This window comes from Magnolia sinica, chromosome 15, assembly GCF_029962835.1.
Source record: "Magnolia sinica isolate HGM2019 chromosome 15, MsV1, whole genome shotgun sequence".
NCBI classification, from domain to species: Eukaryota; Viridiplantae; Streptophyta; class Magnoliopsida; order Magnoliales; family Magnoliaceae; genus Magnolia; species Magnolia sinica.
This window is the reverse complement of record NC_080587.1, coordinates 10,917,498-10,937,886: the sequence shown is the minus strand read 5'-3', so window position 1 is coordinate 10,937,886 and position 20,389 is coordinate 10,917,498. Positions and strand designations below refer to the sequence as shown.

The 20,389-nt window shown below is 40.8% G+C and overlaps 1 protein-coding gene across 2 annotated transcripts; it reads left to right on the top strand.

Moving 5' to 3' along the window:
- The first annotated feature begins 2,367 nt into the window (after positions 1-2,367).
- On the top strand, positions 2,368-15,947 carry LOC131227412 (uncharacterized). 2 transcript variants are annotated; one of them, XM_058223213.1, is made up of 3 exons: positions 2,368-2,781; positions 14,681-14,805; positions 15,336-15,475. In XM_058223213.1, exons 1-3 carry the CDS (start codon positions 2,439-2,441, stop codon positions 15,351-15,353), a joined length of 486 nt encoding a protein of 161 aa, XP_058079196.1. In that variant the 5' UTR covers positions 2,368-2,438; the 3' UTR covers positions 15,354-15,475. The 2 variants fall into 2 exon arrangements, with proteins under 2 accessions (XP_058079196.1, XP_058079195.1); XM_058223212.1 differs by having other exon boundaries at positions 2,369-2,781; positions 15,365-15,947.
- The last annotated feature ends 4,442 nt before the right edge of the window (positions 15,948-20,389 follow it).

Below are 20,389 nucleotides of genomic sequence, written 5' to 3'. Positions count from 1 at the left end.
GTAACCGGGTTGGACTCAGTCCGGATTAGTCCATGCTAAACCGGACTCAGATCAGGTTAGGTATGTTGGACTCGGTACCAAGTTAGGTCAAATTCACCTCTGGACTATTTCAAAATCAAATTGAGTCGGATCAGCCCCAACCCGGTTCAACTCGACTCAATGCCCACCTCTAGTAGCACCCAATCTATGTCCCTACAGAAGTGGGTTGATAGTGTGTTGAAGGTGAGTGAGAGAGAGTTGTGGAGTGGGAGGGAGTGTTGAAGGCTCTCTTTTAGATAATCTAAAACACAAATGAGACTTGGGAGGTTCTTTTACAGGTAAGTTTTTAACAGTGGGCGTTCAATCGTTTCCTATGGTATGGTACAGGTGAAATTTGGATCTGTTCAATTTTTAGGATTATGGCTTGAAAGAGTTGGCAAAACGGATGGACAGACGGTATTCGTTTACAATGGATAGCCTATATGCATCGTGGTCAACTCAAATAAATTTTCAATGGTGGACGCTTGCATTCAGACCATTTAATGTGGTGTAGTCCATATGAGTTTTCAATCTACCTGATTTTTAGAATCTTGTTCTACGGTGGTCTTGAAAAATTGATGGATGAAGTGGATTTGCGACAGGAATATCTTAAGCAACCTCATTTATTGGTGGGCATTTTTTCAAGGAAAATTTAATTTTAGGCTAACTAACATTAGATAAAATTAATAGAAGGTACCTATTTGATAACAACTTTATTAATGAGTAACTAAGTAGCTTAATGAAAATTTACTTAAAAAGAAACTGAAATATAAATATCATATTAATGAGGTATAATTTGGTAAAATTTCCCACTAAAGATAAAAACTCCTGTATATCTATTTGGTAGTTTTTATATCACATAATCAGCCTCCATCAGTGGACCACAATATTCAAACAACGGAAACTGCTTAACTAAATTTGAACAACATGTGTCACTAGCCTGATTTCCATGATTGGACATCTATATTGTGGAGCCCATATAACTCCTGATAACCATTGTTAAGATCTTTAAATAATATGATAAAATTTATGAGACTGATGGAACGCATCAAGCTAAGCTCTTTAAATAATTGAGGTTCAAGGTAAGCTCATTAATCTCAGTAGACACCAGTGGGCAAATGCGGTGAAATGTTATTATTACAGTAATTTAAAGAACTTAGTTTGATGTGTTCTTATTATGTTTTTATAATAAAATAAATTTTAAAAATAAAAATTTAATATTTTACAAGTAAATAAATATATTTATTATGATTTTTTAAAATTAAAAGTTTATATAGCTAGATGATAAGAGAATGAGTTTTTACTTTAAGAACAAGGGCTTCATCAGGTGCATGTGTATATTCTCGCAAGGAGCCAAAAGAGCCTCGGGTTTCTTAGAGTGTTTCCGAGTGGCGACAGGTACAGTAAGTGTCTCACAGGAAAAGACTTCATAATGCTAAATGTCTTGAAGAAGGATCTTGAATTCCATAACACTTCAAGCCAAGAAGAGCCTTTGTTCTTTGGAGTGGTTATGATTTGAAGCAGCTGGCACATGAGTGTTTCTTCGTGAAGGACTCCATGACCCTTGATGTCTTGAAGAAGGGTCTTAGATTCTAAGACCTTTCAATTTCTATATTTCTTAGACACCATACGTCAAAAGATACATTCTCTATTTTTTTACAAAGCCATCCATTGTTCAATACTTTCATATTTTGACTTCTTGTTGTGTCCTTTCTTTTGAACATTTTAGAAGCATATTAATGTTAAAATTAAAAATTTATTTAACACTTAAAAATGCAAAAATTTGTGTTGAAATCTAGATTAAAAATTCATTCTATCTTGAAGATAATTTATAAATTTACTTCATTTGCCCTTACTGAATTATTTTTTTTTTTTTTAAATAGCAAATCTATCTTAAAATATTGACTAAAACTACAATTCTAATTTTATTCATTATGTACTTATTTTTATTACCAACAGTTCTAATCATTCTAGTTTATTGATTAAATTTTTAATAATTATCATCAACACCAACATCACATTATATTCGAATAGTGAAAATAAAATGTCCAAATTATGGTACCCATAGATATATTATGAACGACTTGATCATCTGACTATCCCTTTGATGAAAATTTAACGGTTAGAAATTAAAAAGTCCAACGGTCCAATTTCCACAAACAAGTGTCCACCAATCACAAATTACTATCGTTCAAACTACCAGATATTGGTGTTGTAACTTTAAAAGAGTGGGATGCACAATCGAGTTGGAATTATTTGGCTTAATATTTGCCACGTGAATAGCTTATATGAGTGCCTGCGTATCAAGTGTCATATGCAACCTTAGTATCATATAACACTTCTTCTGTGAAGCTGTAAATATCCAAAGCAACAGCCAAACGCTCCGTTCGAAAGAAAAGGAGAGATGCCTTGAAAGAGAAATGGCAAACCCTAGCAGAAGGAATTCGATTTCAAACCCCACATCAGAAAATCACAACCAAACGCTCCACCAATCGGTCGCAATTTTCCTGAAGAGGCCGCAGGCATTTCCATGCCTACTCTCTGTTTTCGTACTCCTCACATGGCTTTCCCTCAGATTCCAACATCTGAGCTCCTCTCAAATCCAGCAGCAGCAGCAGCAATGGATGAAGAAAGATGAGTCTGACAATATGAAGACTGCCAATATTGTCAGATTCAGCTCTGAATTCCCTTCCCTTGTCGTCAAAGACAAGCGGGGTTGGCTCCTCAATCCCGTGTCTGCTACCTCTGATGCCGGCATTTCAGGTCAGTCTTTCTTTTATTTTCTTTCTTTCTTCCTTTCTTTTTAATTTTTTTTTTCCATGTTAAACCTTGTTTTGGTTGCGTTTGGGTGCGTGAGTGAATTGGATTGTTAAAATTATGTGTATTCAGTGTTGGGGGAAGTTGCTTGGTTGAAATTTGGAGGGTGGGGCCTTCTATGAATGCTAAGGAGGAAAATTACAAGGTTTTTTTTTTTTTTCCAACTCTTTTAGGCTATTCAGTGATCATAATTCAATTTGATAGTGCATCTAAACAAACGCGCCCTTTATTTGTTTCTCGTCGTGGCTCATTACCTTGGCATTTAGCGATGGGCATTCTCCCAAGAGCAGAATTGTAATTTTTGCATGTTGGGTGAGGGACATCATTCTAAGGGCAAAATGATCTTTTCATCTGTTTATTATGGCATGTTATAAAAAGGTAAAGAGGTGACATTTTCTCTTTGGAGCATTAGAAGGGTTTTCCCTTATGCTAGCAAGGTAGAGATGAGAGGGCGAGAGGGTTTCTCTCCTGGAGAGAGTTTTCTACAAGGTTTTCTTCTCATGTATTGGCAATGTGAAGAGAAGAGGTGGATGATTTTCCAAAGGTACTCTTTGGTGCATGATAAGAAGAGGTGAGAGATGTTTCTTGTATGTTTAGTTTTCTTCTCATGTATTGGCAATGTGAAGAGAAGAGGTGGATGATTTTCCGAAGGTTCTCTTGGTGCGTGATAAGAAGAGGTGAGGGATGTTTCTTGTATGTTTATTGCATTTGAGCATTGCCTCTCTTGTATCTTGGACCTGCATTATTTTGCTAGTGGAATGCTTTGTCAGTACTTCCTTATGGATGTAGGCATGCTGTGATGAGCCATTTATATCTTGTGTCTCATTCTACCCTCATTTTCAAGTAAGCCCAAATCTATGGTGATGGATTTAGGGCAGTCTTGGCTTCTATTATTTTCAAGAATCAAGGGACCTTCATTGATGGAAGACAACTTCTTGATCTTGATAGTGCTCTCAGTGCCAATGAATGTATTGACTCAAGGTTCAAGGAAGGTGCTAAAGGTTTGGTATGCAAACTGGACATCTAAATGGCATACGACCATGTCAATTGGGATTTTTTGTAGTTCTTATTGGGCTGTATGGGTTGTGGTTAGAAATGGATTAATTGGATGGGCGAATGTGTTTGATCAGCTAGATTTTCAGTTCTTGTGAACGGATCCGCCAAAGATTTTTTAAACCATCTAGGGGGATTCCCCAAGGCAATCCTCTATCTCCTTTCTTGTTTGTGGCGATATCGGAAGCTTTAGCAGAATGCTCGTGAAGAATCAAGTAGGCATCATTAAGGGCTTCCAAGTGAACAAGTGAACAAGATGATTCCTCAATTTCACACTTATCGTTTGTAGATGACACAATCCTTTTTTGTGATGTGGATGAAGAGATAGTTGACAAGCTTAGGATGATGATTCTGTGATTTGAAATGGTATCGGGTCCCAAAGTCAGCTTTGCTAAAAGCGAGATGCTAGGGGTGTATATCTCTAAGGAAGATGTAGAGAGTTTGGCGAAGATCCTTGCTTGTCGCGCGGGATCTTTTCCCTCCGCTTATTCGGGCCTTCCTCTGTGTTGTTAAGCCAACTAAGCACTTATGAGATATTGTAGTGAAGAGATTAGAAAGAAAATTATCTAAGTGGACAGGTCGGTATCTCTCTTTGGGTGGTTTAATTACACTCATTAAAGTAGTCTTGTCAAACCTCCCGCCATGCTGTCACGCCCCAAACTCGGAAACTGGGCTCACAAAATTTTCGATCGCCGAATCCGGTGCCGATAGCTTCTATAATACCCCATTCTCGGCTCCTAGTACTCATATGTCAGATTCCGATCCTGGGATCCTACAAGGAGGATTTTTCAACGTACATTTAACTCGTAATAAGCATAACCACAAGTTTACCCAAATTACAAATGCAACATCATCATCATCATCACATATCCATTAATATAAACAGCTGAATACAATGTTGAAAGGGAAATACATATATCGAAAATCAAAGCTCCAGAAGATTGCAGCACACTCCAAGCTCAAAGCTGCTGCGACCTAACGCCACCTGCACGCATCTATCGTGCATAAGCTTATAGAAAGCTTAGAGGGTGGTGAAAGTGTGTGTACAAAGTAAGTGCCAAACACACAGATATCAGAGTAAGCAGAAGTACTGACAAGTCCATGAATTGTACAATATCAGAGTAAGGCGGAAACATGCCGGTAAGTCCATAACTACCATTAGCCTTATCCAAGCTATGCGATGCAAAAACATAATAAATCAATATCATATACTAAGTAAGCAATGTAGATCAGCTATGCAATGTGGAGACATAGTAAGCCAAATGTCGTATACTGAGAATGCAATGCAATATACAAATCCTGACAAGTCCACAAATACCGTCAGCCGTATCTAGTCCATGCATCAAACCTGCGCGTATCGCGCGATCATGTGGGGCAACTCCGTCTCACAAGGAATCCGATAAACACCTCAGCCCAATGACATATACTTTAATCAATCATCCCTCACAACATGCATACGAATGATGGGGTCCACATAAGGACGGCGAATCTAGTCCAAATATCAAGATAGACTTTAAACAATGGATACACCAAACCTGATACTGCATATCCTTCCGTCCACGACAAGGGTTGATATAGACTGCTTTGCCGAAGCTCACTTATTTAAAACGTATCACGAGAATTAAGGAAGGAATCCAACTTATAGCCACCACAACATCGGACAATACTTCCGATGTGGGACAAAGTTCTGCCTTCACCGTGTACAAAGTAGCCTGCCAGCATAGTAGCCTGTCAATCATTGGTAGCTCGCACAGGCTCTCAGGCCTTGCCCACATCAGTGCCCGCCCAAGTGTGCAACAGTGATGGAGCATCACAATATCCCCCACCGAGGGCAGAGCCAAGTTTAAGTATAATAAGTGAGTTTCCTTACCCTTTCTATCGCGCAATAAACTAGACTTCCTTATAGGGCCCAATATATACACAAGGTGGGCTCTAAGGTGTAGGTATCATGATGTTATGCTGTCACATACTCAAATCGGTATCGATAATCGGCCTTGACAATCGGCCTATCAAAGGGCCTAAGGGAAGGTCACAATGTTGACATTTAATCATCATTGCCCATCAATGTAGACATTTAACCAACATTGCTCCCAAGGAGTGGCACATATATAACCAAACATATAGTGGCCCCATGGCCTCATACACAACATAATGGGCCACATACAATCTCTACGGGCCTCACATATCACAATGGGTCGTATCACATGGGCTTCATATACAACACTTCGGGCCTCATCATATGGGCCGTATATACATCACATTGGGTTTCACCCAATGTGCCTCATATTCATCAAATGGGCCACAATATATGGGCCATCATATACATCAAATGGGCCGCTTCTCATGGTACTCATACACATCACGATGGGCCCCATTACTCGAGCCTAACACACATCACGATAGGCCCCATTACTTGGGCCTAACGTACATCACAATGGGCCCCATTACTCAGGCTACAACGGGCCCCGCATATGGCCATGATGGGCTTCACATACGACCACAATGGCCTCACATACATCAAGTGGGCCCTGCATACAACAAGTGGGCCTGCACGAGTCAAATGGACCCCACCAGATGGACAACATGGATATACAACGCATAGATCACAATGGGCTGCCTGCCCTGGACGATGTGGAATACTGTGGATAGAATACATCATGGTAAACCGCAGCGCACGAACGACGTGCATACAAAACATACCTCAGGTGGGTCCCGTCCCAGCTGGATGGTGCTGATAAAATACATACACCAGGGTAGGGCCCACCGTCCATAGATAAAACACATGCATCATTGTGGGACCCACCGCCCACGTACTGGACAATGGACGATGGAATACAACACATGTCATGTGGGACCCATGGAACATGCTGACGAATACAGCAACTGGGAGGACTGCTGGCCCACCGTCCAAATGATGGACGGCTGGGATATAACATATACATCATGAGGGACCCACATATCTTGCTGACGTCATGGGCAGTAGCTGTCCAACAGATGACGGCCTAGATATAGAATACATGCATGAGGTGGGTCCACACATGTGGGACCCACCATCATAGCTATATAGTATATATATATTATTATATTATATTATATATATATACCAGCTCCAACGTCCAGGCCCTGGACGGCCTAAATACGAGACACACTTCAAGGTGGGGTCTGCACGTCCCACCTGATAGACGGCTGGATGAACTACGTACATCAAATGTGGGTCCCTCCGTAAATGGACAGTGTGGATAAACACAGACCCACAAAACTTTTGTAATCCCAAGCGAATTTCAATGGTAGACATTCATTCTCCACTAATTTGCAGTGTGGCCCACCTGATAGGCTGATTAGTCCTATTTTTAGTCTCAAGCCTTAAAACGAACTCAAGACGTGGATGGACGGTTGGGATATAACATATATCTCATGATGGGCCACAAAACCATTGACGCAAGGGGTGATATAGATTGCTTTGCTGAAGCTCACTTATTTAAAACGTGTCATGACAGTTAAAGAAGGATATTCGGTATTAGGTTTGGTGTATCCATTGTTTAGAGCCTATCTTGATATTTGGACTAGATCCGCCGTCCTTCTGTGACCCCATCATTCGTATGCATATTGTGAGGGATGATTGATTAAAGTATATGCCATTGGGATGAGGTGTTTATGGGACTCCTTGTGAGATGGAGTTGCCCCACATGATCGCGCGATACACGTAAGTTTGATGCATGGCCTAGATACGGCTGACGGTATTTGTGGACTCGTCAGGATTTGTATATTGCATTGCATTCTCAGTATATGATATTTGGTTTACTATGTCTCCGCATTGCATAACAGATATACATTGCTTCCTCAATATATGATATTGATTTATTATGTTTTTGCGTCGCATAACTTGGATAAGGCTAATGGTATTTATGGACTTATCAGCGTGTTTCCGCATTACTCCGATATTGTATGATTTATGGACTTGTCAGTACTTCTGCTTACTCTGATATCTGTGTGTTTGGCACTTTGCACACACACTTTCACCACCCTCTAAGCTTTTTATAAGCTTATGCACGATAGATGCGTGTAGGTGGCGTTAGGTCACAGCAGCGTTGAGCTTGGAGCGTGCAGCAGTCTTCTGGAGCTTTGATTTTCGATATATGCATTTCCCTTTCAGCATTGTATTCAACTGTTTATATTAGTGGATATGTGATGATGCTGATGTTGCCTTTGTGATTTGGGTAAACTTGTGGTTATGCTTATTACGAGTTAAATGTAGTTGAAAAATCCTCCTTGTAGGATCCCAGGATTAGAATCTGGCATATGGGCGCTGGGAGCCGAGAATGGGGTACTATAGAGGCTGTCGGCACTGGATTCGGCGATTGAAAATTTTGTGTGAGCCCGGTTTCCGAGTTTGGGGCGTGACAGAAGTTGGTATCAGAGTATAACTTGGGAATACATGAGGATAACACCACATATCTGCTGATAACTACCCTTCACTCTATAATTTTGAGAACTTAAAATGATTAGATTCCCAAGTTCAAATAACTTAGAGACTTTCCGACATAGCTCCCTACCGTTGAGATTGTGAGGCTGCATAGTATTCCAGTCTCGATCGTTTCTGACTGGGATTCGAGGATCAATGAGGTCATCATAGTGCTGATGAGGCATCTTGGGAGCAAGAGGTTGAGATTCGTTGGCGTTATCCCCATCTCTTAGGTGTTTGATTATGTTGTTATGTTGTGTTCTGATTATATCTATAGTGATAGGATTTTTCTCCCTTGGTGAGCTTTGTATTGGTTGTATTGTGGTTTAAATTTCAAGGACGAAATTTTTATTAGGATGGGAGAGTTGTTAGGCCCGTATCTTAGACCGTACCGTTCCGTAGACTCTTGCGGTCCTCCCGGTTGAATTCCGACAACCCGCGACGTGTAATCGGTATTTGCGCGCGACCCTAAGTCGCATTCCGAATATCTAAGTCGACTCGACTCGAGACTTATACCAGTGCGACCGCGCCGTTGCTGCGGTTCCAACGCCACATCTCGCACGCCGATGCGATACCCAGGCTAGGAGATGTGGGCTAGCGTTCAGTTCGAGGAAAACGCTGCGCATTTGCAAACCCAAGAGAACATGTCTCATTAATCACATCAATCATGTCAAGTAACATATCTCATTCCCAAGTACAACACCCATTCCCAAAGTCAAATCTCTCTTACACAACCCATACATGTCACGTACACCTATCACTCACCATCTCTCTCCCTCCCTTACATCATCTCTCTCTCTCTCTCTCAAACCCCTCCCAAGCAACACCCATGAGAGGGGTGGACGTTCAAGCTTCCATAAAGAAAGAAGCTTTGCATGGCCCACCTTCCTACCACTCAATCCCACCCTCCAAGCTTCATCCCAACCGTTGAAATTCATCCCTTGGAGCTCTAGAATGCATCAGTGGAAGGAGGAGTCCAAGATCTAACGGTGGGTGATCCACCGTTGAATTTCATTTAGGGCCCACTTGTGATGGGACTCATGTTGATATATGTGTTGTAAGCAAGAGGGGCCCATAGTGGTGGGGTCCCTCTATCTCACCGTCTCTCTCTCCCTCCCTCCCCCTCTCTCTCTCTTGTGATGGGTGTGGCCCACTTGATCCACGCCGTACAAACCGTGGGCCCCACCATGACATATGGATTTGATCTCCACCGTCCAAATCTTGGACGATGGAGCCTACCTTGATGCAATGCCTCATCCAGGCCGTCCGTAGGCCTGGACAATCAGGAAGACACAAATATCAGCTTTGTCCTAAGCTGGTGGGTCCTACACATGTGGACCCACCAATGTATATATTTCATCCTTATAAATCCCCACCTTCCAGCAGTAATATAGCTGCTGGATTACCGTCAGCAAGTTCTGGAGCCCCGCTGTGAGGCACGTGTTATATCCAATCGTCCATGTGTATGGACGTCAGCGGTTCTGTGGCTCACCATGAGAGATATGTTATATCCCAACCGTCCATCCACTTCTTGAGTTCGTTTTAAGGCTTGAGACTAAAAATAGGACTGATTAACCTATCAGGTGGGCCACACCCATCACAAGAGAGAGAGAGGGGGAGAGAGAGACGGTGAGATAGAGGGACCCCGCCACTATGGGCTTCTCTTGCTTACAACACATTAATATGGGTCCCATCACAAGTGGGCCCTAAATGAAATTCAACGGTGGATCACCCACCGTTAGATCTTGGACTCCTCCTTCCACCAATGCGTTCTAGAGCTCCAAGGGATGAATTTTAACAGTTGAGATGAAGCTTGGAGGATGGGATTAGGTGGTAGGAAGGTGGGCCACGTAAAGCTTCTTTCTCCATGGAAGCTTGGACGTCTACCCCTCTCATGGGTGTTGCTTAGGAGATGGGTTTGAAAGAGAGAGAGAGAGAGAGAGAGAGAGAGAGAGATGGTAAGTGATGGGCGTACTTGACATGTATGGGTTGTGTAAGAGAGAGTTGACTTTGGGGATGGGTGTTGTACTTGGGGATGAGATATGTTACTTGACATGATTGATGTGATTGATGAGACATGTTCTCTTAGGTTTGCAAATGCGTGGCGTTTTTCTCGAACTGAACGCGGGCCCACATCTCCTAGCTTAGGTATCGCATCGGCGTACGATACGCGGCGTTGGAACCGCGGCGATGGCGCGGTCACACTGGTACAAGTCTCGAGTCGAGTCAACTCGGATATTCAGAATAAGACTTAGGGTTGTGCGCAAACACTAATTACACGTTGCGGGTTGCGGGAATTCGACCGCGAGAGTCTACGGAACGGTATGATCTAGGATATGGGCCTTACACTTCATGTCCTTATTTAGATGCCCGTTGTTAGTTATGAACAAGTTGGATAAGATAAGAAGGGGCTTCCTGTGGGAAGGGTTAGAAAAGAGGAAAAAATTCCACCTTATGATGTGGAAGGAAATTTGTTGGTATATTCCTGGTATAAGAATTTTAGAAGTGATGAACTTGGCTCTTTTGGGCAAGTGGCTATGATGCTTTGGGAACAAAGAAAATGCCCTGTGGCACGAGGTTATTATAGGAAAGTATGGTTGTCAGGCTGGAGAATGGAAAGTCAAAGAGTCCTCTCTATAAAGCATCATGGATTCGGAAAGGTATAGCTTCAACAAGCCTAGGTTCAATGAAAGTATTGCTTTTGTGCTAGAAGTGGGGAAAGGATATTTTGGGAGGATGTGGGTTGGAGAGGCTCCTATCATATAGCCTTTCTGAGAGTGGCGCACTCAACTTCAACCAAGGAAATCATGGTAGCCGAGGGCTATGATTTTATCTAGTCCAGCTGTCCAGGTGGTATGGAATCCCCCAATGTCGAAGAAATTTGCTAGATGACAAAATTGTAGAGCTCGTGAGTCGTGAGACTACTTGACTGCCTTCATACTCTAGTGTTGATTAAAGATGAATGGTATAGAATGGTGTGGACAAAGGATAGTTGGGCTGCTTCTCGGTTTGGTCATTTTATGATACCCTTAGGTAGAGACAATTCGCGAGGAAACACAACGTACGTGTGGCATTGAGGAGCCCCTCCAAAAGTAGCAGCCTTTGGATAGCTTGTTGGTAGAGGAAAGGTCCTAACCATTGACAACCTTCAAAAGAGGCCTATGGTTATCCAAATGTGTGACATGTGTATGGCAGATGAAGACTCAATTAACCACCTCTTCATTCATTGCCCGTTCGCTAGCGGGATTCGGTGCTTCATCCTTAATCTTTTTGGTATATCTTGGGCTATGCCGGATTCAGTTGAGGAGCTCCTCCCTAGTTGGCACGGTGTCCGGCTCGAAAGGAAAGTTCAAGATCTTTGGAGGTTGGTTTTGCGTGCTTCTCTTTGGTCAATTTGGGGGGAAAGGAACGGAAAGTGCTTTGAAATGAGTTGTCCAAAGCAAAGGAAGTCATATCCAAAATCAAGAATTTTTTAGTGGAACGGGCCTTTTGTATTTCTTCTTTAGAATGTAATTTCTCCTTTTTGCATAGTTTGTGTGTGTGTGTGTGTGTGTGTGTGTGTGTGTGTGTGTTTGCACCATCTCGGTGTGCTTCTAATAAATTGGTTTGTTACTCTTCAAAAAAAAAAAAAAAACAAACAAACAAACTATGATGATGGATATTTCATATTGTCTTCGTACAATTGTTTACACACTACTGCAAGTGGGAGCTCAGTTTGTAAGCTTCCGGTTTTCGCTGCAACTGTCTCTAGTTTTTACTTTTAGATGGTTTGATGTTGGTTTGTTGATTGATTTCGAATTTTGGATGCCAAACATAGGAGAATTAATTGGGTCTTCGTCAACATCGTTCTTGGTCATTGCCTTTTCTACCATTCAGATAGTCATATTATCAAAAAACGCCCAAATCCCCCAAAACAGTCCAGTCCAAATCTCAAATGGGCCACAAAACAAGGAACATATTGACAAGGAACACCCACTATTGATTCGTGTGGGGGACCCACTTTGTTGTATATATATATAATTGCAGCCATTAAGACCCTTCGTAAGGGTCATACTAAAATTCATGTTGTTTTGACACTCAGGTGGGCCTTTGTGAAGTCCAAGGGTGGGCGTTCCATCCCAGCTAATTTCCTTTGCTTTGGCCCACTTTAGTTTTGGATCAGGCTGATTTTTTTGTCATAGGGGTGTTCTGTGGTGATGCATCTGATAGCGGGTTGGGTGCTGTGAATGCATCACGTGGGCCCTACATCTGCTCAGTACCTCCATAAGCTTAGCATGGTTCCGGCACCACTGGAGTGGACCCCTATCAAATAACCATAACTTTTGATTCATGATACATCTAACGTGGGATCATCAACCATAGTCAGATTGCGATTTGTATCTCTACCAAAGAAAACAAACAAACTTAGGCCATGTTTGGATAGCAGGAATCCCGTGGAAAACAAATAGAAAGGGATTCGTTTTCCTTCGATGTGACAGCTATTTATGTTTTGATGCACTGGATCCCAAGGAATCCACTGTAAGATTTACTTGCTTGTGTTGAATCCAAGGCAAAACCAAATAGCGCAGGATAGCAAATTTTGCAGGAAAGTAGGTTTTCCACTTGTTTCCCAAACGAGTACCATGAAATGGAATTCAAGTATGATCAGTAACTGTTGGATTAATCATTACCTTTTCAATTTCCTCTCTATGATTCCATGTATCCAAACATGGCTTTAGAAGCAAGCTGTCAAATCTCCTTGATAATTGAAGATGGTTGAATGGTGTAATATCTATATTCAGTATCTGACTTGGGCATTGGGTATGGATACTGACTCAGATATTGTCTAAAGAAGTCTGTACGGATGTTATCAAAAGAAGTCAAATATAAGTCTTATAGTTGGGTAATCGAATATCTAATATATATATATATATATATATATATATATATATATATATATATATATATATATATATAAGTTAAATACCTAATAAAATTAATAGAAATACCTAAATAGAAAGAACAATTTTCATAACATAATTAGCTAATATCAAGCTACAAATCCTAAAGCATTTAAATAAAAAAAAAAAAAAAAATCAAAATTTTGACAAAAGAGAAAGTCAATTAATAGCAACAGTCACTGTATCAACCTTATCATCCATGTCAATGTCATTCAACACCATAGAATTTACTATATCAGATATCAGTATTTAATATTTTAGTTAAGAATACTATTCGTTGAGTAAATTATGAAAATGCCCTTGGGTAATTAGGTGACTGTATATCCGTATCCAACCCTGCTTAAGCTGGATAATTGGATAAAATAAATTTAATTCGGTAAAAATTTCATACCTATATCCAATTTTCTTAGGTTGGATATGCCAGGTAATTGGGCAAACAAATATCCATTGCCAGCGCTAATTTGCATGGATCAAAACCATCTTTAGGTATTCAAGAGAAGATGTTTCTACAGTCATGCTCCCCAATTAAATTCCCTGGAAAAAGATGAGGAAAATTAATCTCAAGCCATTAACCTTTAAAAAAAAAAAAAATCTCAAGCCATTCTTGTAGGACTCTTACTTCTGCTTCAATAGCTTCATTGGCTAGGAAAATGCGATTACAATGTTACTATTGTCATTTCTAAGAAGCTGAGCAATCCCAACCACGTGTGGATTGGCAAGACATGATCATTAAAGTTCAGTTTCCGGGACCCAGATGGTAGTTAATGCCATGATTTCTTTCTGGATCTCCTATTGTTATTTTCCACCATTGCTTAGAATTTGTTATCTCTCTCATTGATGGTTATTTTCTGTTAAGGGTTACGTAACGTCCGTTATGGCCAGTAAGGTGTGTTACGGGGCCCGTAATGGCCATTGTGGAAAAAAAGCCCCGTAACAGCCCGTTACAGGTTTTTTTTTTCAAAGAAAAAAAGAAGACCATCATGGCCATCACAGTCCGTATTGTACTAGTAACAGTGGCCCTAAGTGGCCGTTATGGCCACCGTTACTGTTATTGAATGCCTTTGTCTTGCCTCTATAGCAAACCATAAATTATAGTTTTTCTTTGGAAATTGACTTCACTACTCTATGGTATGCAACAGGATTCAGTGCATGTATCTTCCACTGTCCAAAGATGGTGGCCAAGAATCCACAATGTATTTTGAAATGGGATATTAAAAATCCCACTTGAAATCATTTGGGATTCACTACCTGTATGTTTAAATATTGGGATATATGTGTGCACTGACTCTTGGTGCGCTCAATGTTTTCCCTCTCGTGCTCTCTCTATCTATTTATATTGTTAAGGTCTTTATAGTTTCCAGATCTGCTACATTGGACTTTTTCCCTGCAGGGGGTGCACAGTCATGTGAGTCAGTGCATGTGGGTGAGATCCGACCTGGCGGCGTAAGGGCAAACCACAGGCATCATACATGCAATGAAACATTTATCATTTGGGGCGCCAAAACAAAGTTTAGGGTAATCCTTCCTTCCTTATAAAAGAAAGTAAAAGATAATTGATGTAGAGCATGCCTTTTGCAACTCATACCTGCCCAGCATGTGTTGCTGTGTATGAGGCTCACATGGCTGCATGGTCCAATGATCCAGACTGTCCATCTGGTTGGCATCACCGTGGATGGGCCATGGTCCAAAATCAAACTTTTGGACATCCTAGTCTTTTTTCTTTTTTTTCCTATTAACATGGACACTTTTCCGGGATCTGTTTTCGACAACATCCATTTTGGGTGCTATCAGCAGCTGTTCAGGATCTTCAATCACCAGACGATAGGTAGACCACAGACTGACTATCCATGGTGGCATGCCTTCTAGATGGACGATTCATGTAATCAAAGCATGCAGCGAATCACATGTGTGTGCTTATTCATGTGTTTGTAACTTCACACATTGTTGGTGTATTATGTGCCTGCTGCATAACCTCCTTTTACAAGTATCCAGTGGGAAATCCTCTTATAAAACTGAACTCTAATTATTTTTTCCTGTAATAACAGTGTAAGCTCATCTTGTGAACGATTTGCAGTTGGAAGACAGTCATGTGGCAGGAAAAGGTTACATAGAAGTCATGATTGGTGCCGAAGAGGTTGCTGTTGCTGCTAGCCCAAGCGGAATGGCTCATGCGCTAGTTAATGTTGACCATACACGGACCACCTTCTTCTTGGGTTGCCAAGACAATATAATAAACTATAACAGCTCAACTACTGATTTTAATGTTTGGAAGGATCTTTAATGTTATCTTTGGATCATCTATTCATTCCAGTCTGAAATGCATGTATGCTCAGCTCAATGATATACTGGTTTTTGCATGGTTAGGATGCGTTCGACAGGAATGAAGCGAGGTGTCATCTTACACAGATGCTTGTGCTTCTATAACTTGCATAGATGTAGAATTGCATCCTCTACATTTTTATTGTGTTTTGAGGCATGATTGGATGAATCCTTGTATATTGAGTTGAATTGCAATATTTGTTTGTTGTAGTGAAAATGACCCAATTACAGTTACCTTGAGGAACTACATGTTCCAACTTGAAAGGAATGTAATTGCCTTTTTGAGGCCACTTCTTCGTTGTAAATGCTAGGAAATGTAAGTATACTTTCTTTATTTCCATCTTGATTGGAATGAAACTTTTCAATTTGATTTAGTTCTGCATCCCGTTGTGACCTTAGTTCATGAAGGAAAATATGACCATCGGAATGGAATTCATGTACCTCCCATTATGATTCTAAATGTCTTCGAAACCGAGTCTGCTTGGCTGAGTCATCCCACTTTCTTTCCTTAGTTGTTTTGGTTTCTGTTGGCAACCAAACAAGTCACCAGACAAACAGAACTGGAACAGAATGAGTCGTGTTGATCTGAGTCTCCAGGTGACTCATACTCCAAAACCACAATTTAAAACCATGTCTCCTGTACATGCTAAACATGGCTGCAGTAAAACATTGGAACCATACTACCTATATTCATATATGATGGATTCCTTCTGCAAGTTAATCCCAACAGCCATGGAACCATGTCGGCTATATGAGGTGATAGATGAGGAATTATATGATCCTTGACCTGAGGATACACACATTATCCTTAGATTTGTGGTTTGTACCAGTGGGTCTTTATTTTAGTTATCCAGACTGCAGGTTTGATGATCCTTACTACAAATGGAAAACCTCTTTACTAGGACAATGCTAACCTTTTGCTGAGTGACCTGCACAGATGGTTAAACAAAGAAATACAGCAAGGTGTGTGTTCAACTAAAGAAAGAGTGAAGGATATTTTCTTTCAATTGTCTAGATCACTGAACCATGGCCCCATTAGTATGTAACAAGAACTCCTGGATCCTCTAAATCCTTGGTGATGGGCGTCTTAAGCTTCTCATCATGTAATGCTTAACTCCAGATGCTGTTAACAAACCTCAAACCCTGCAACCGATTCTTCGTCGTTCTCCGTGTTTTCATTGGTTGCAGGTTTCAGATCAATGTTCTACTGATGCCTCTTCAAGAAGACGGAGAATCCTAATTGAGTGGGTTTCGCTAAAAAGACCATCCACTCCAAACCCCAATTCAACTGCACATCTTGCAGGTATGCACCTTCCTTTACAGAATCTATCCGCATGTGCCAGGACAAAATGCACCCTGTTCCATTGGTGAAACAATACTCGCATGTGAGCATTACAAATGAGTTGACTCAAATTACTTGATTATACAAGCAGCTTAAACATGATACTATGTTGTGCCTTGCTTAGTTGCTTGTATGGCACATTCAAACTACTAGACAAAACACGTGGGTTTGGATTTATAGGGCTCTGATAAAATGGATTAGGATGATTCAAATGCTATGCATGTTGGCCTGTGCCCATCCCATATATGTGTGTGTGTGTGCGCACGCGCGCGTGTCCCGGCCCCATTTTGAAGCGAGACTATTCCCTGTGCCCATCTATATCTCTGCATCCATGTACAACTATGCTGACATAGCAGATTCAATCAGTTGGCAAGGAGATCTGCTTGGTGATGTGGATGGTAAATTCCAGGAGGGTCTTGTTTCTGTTGGGCTGATTACCACTCCACCCTCCGCTGGTTCCTCAACAGGGCTGATGGTCGATTGGCTTCGAGAGGCCCCTTAATCAGTGCTTGTTGAAGCGGAAGGGGAGCTGGAGGGATTTGTTTCTTGATACCAACTGTCAGCAAATTTTGGTGGTCTTTCTATTAGACAGGTCCAGTAGGCAAGTGCGATTCCAGTGAGTTGATGAAGCTGAGGTGAAGTCAAATTTTATCAGTGTAGGTGAGGCATCAGCTGAAAACAGGAAGTAATAGCCTAACAATCATATTGATATAGGACCGATGCATGAACTAACTAACATATGAGATCAAATAGCCGAATTAAAATATTTAATAAAAAAAACACAAACATTGCTATAATCATCACAACTATCTTGAAAATTAAAAGAAACCATGCATAATCCTAGCCTAAGCTACTAACATCGTAACTCAAGATCATTAAATAAAAAGAAACTAGGATCTAATGGATGTAGAGACATTCAATTAATATATGATATAGTCTATTTCAAAATAGGAAACTTAATACAACGTGAGATGAAAATTAGAGTTTGGGTAATTCGAAAAGTAGGAAAATTGAGAATTTTGGGTTTAGGGTTAGGGTTTGGATTGCGAATGGGTATAGGAAAGCTGAGTTTAGAAGAAGACGAAAATTTTAGATGAGAGAATTAAGAATCTGAAGGAAATACCTGGATGAGGAAGAAAAAATAAGACGGTGTGGAGATAGATGGAGACCTCGTACCTCGTTGATGAAGATTAGCTTTGCACCAATCTTCCTTCCAAATCGCATGAAAGTATCTTCAAATCACATGAAGATGGGAGAAGAAAGCAGAAGTTTTTCTCTTCTTTTTTAATCACGAAATTCAATGACGGAGAGGTCACAAGCCCTCCTCTTTTATAGATCCACTAAATTTCAAAATTTACAAAAATCTCCGTCCTGTAAACTTTAACGAAAATAGCCCTAGTCTAAATAAAATCAACTAAAACTCATAATGTGTCCAAATATAAAATAATCAAAAATTAAATCTTAAAATATGATAAAGTCTAAAACTGATGTGGACGATCAACGATCAATGGCCCGATTATGTGATCCATTCGATCCAATAGCCCGATCGTCGTATCTCTCTGATTCAACGGTCTGAATCACTCCATAAAGCAGCTCATGTACATCTTCACAATGTGGGGTCTTCTAGATGCTCGCACATGCATATGGGATCTTCAACACGATCACGGGTACTCGCCTAGTCATAGGAAAATCGGCGCGGCCTGCCTTCTCCTCTGATGCGTACGTAAGGGTTTACGTGACGCAATGTCCTTATCACATATGTTGTTGTGGAACTCTGCAAGGGTCTTACCTCCTTAATTGACTATATTTGAGTCCTTGAGGTACTTACCGCCTCCTTAATTGATTATATTTGAGTCCTTAGGGTACTTTAGAATACTAGTTGTCCACCTCGAAATGACCTCTTGTAGCATTCCAGAGTTAGTCATGACATAGTTGCAAAATAGGATTGGACTTTAGTGCCTGCAACCGATGTCTAGGTGGTCGGGCTTAAAAGAGGTCATCTGTGTGACGCTTTGTCCGTATCCAGAGGATAGTCATTATGACTTCTGGCCTTCTTTTAGTAGGTACGTTGTGAGTTGTGAGTTGTGACGATTGAAAGGGTACTTCCATGAGGGAGATTAATGCCGAACTCTTTGAAACCATCACACTATTTTGTGTATTGGAGAACATAATTGTGGATCTTCACTCCCTTTGGAATTGAGACCAGGGTTTTCTTTGGTTTCGTTCCCAGGGGTCTGATAGTGAAGTTCTTCATGTTGGCTTCTTGTTGTTTTACCTTTCGAAGAAGCATGTCTTATACATGCTTTCTTCTTAAGTTGCCGTTAGACCCATAGCTAAGCCAGTGGTTGTAGTTTGTCTTGTCTTGTCCGGGCCAACAAGAGTCACTAAAAGAAAGGAAATGAGTCGACTAGAGAACACCTGCTCAGCCATGCTTCATAATTGAAAAAACGGGCACCATGAAAGTACATGCCTCTCATCCAAAAGATGATGGAGAGTTGACTGAAATGAGCATTAAATACTTTTCAAGAGATTTCCAAATTACTAGCATGGTCATTGAAATCATGAGCACCAACATGTAGGTTCTAGATCCAAGTTGTAGTATTAGGGCCCTTAACTATTGTTCTTGAGAATGGTTGGGTTTGGCCCATTCCTCAGGAGTTTTTATGGGATCCCTATCCACCACAATCCCTAATATATATATATATATATATATATATATATATATATATATAAAACCTTAAAAAGGCATCTTTTTAAGCAACTAGTAATTTATTATTATTATTATTATTATTGGTCAGCACGCTAGTACACACGCCCTACCGTTAGCCACATCCCACTTGGGAATCGATACCAAGTCCTCAATGTTGAAGGATTATCTTCACTCACATCCCACTTGGGAATCGATACCAAGACCTCACTGTTGAAAGAGGTTATCTTCACTCACATCTTACTTGGAAATTGTTACCAAGACCTCAATGTTGAAAGAGGTTATCTTCACTCGGTCTACCCCTTGAGCTATGAATCGGTATTTTTTTATGCAACTAGTTGGCTTATGAGATTGGCTCCTCATATTGACTAACAAGTTCGGCTGACGCACACACGTACATCATGGGGCCGAGTTTCCCTGTTCATTGTGATCAGGGAACTTCCCTATTTGGTACCTAATCTGTACATGCCGGGCTGGTGGTTGGTTTATCCAAGTCCATTGATCTGATGTCCCCATCATGGATGAAACATGCCCAAGAAAATCTCTTCATTTGGTCATTTCTTTACTCCTTCATTGTTGGCATATATTTTTTTAAATATATGGTTCAGAAGAAATTTAATAACTGTCCACATTCAATGTAGAAAGGGTAAAATATTGGATAGTTGGGAGATTTTTCCAGTCACGTTTCATCTTTGATAGGGCACATCAGATCAATGGCTTGGATTCACTAG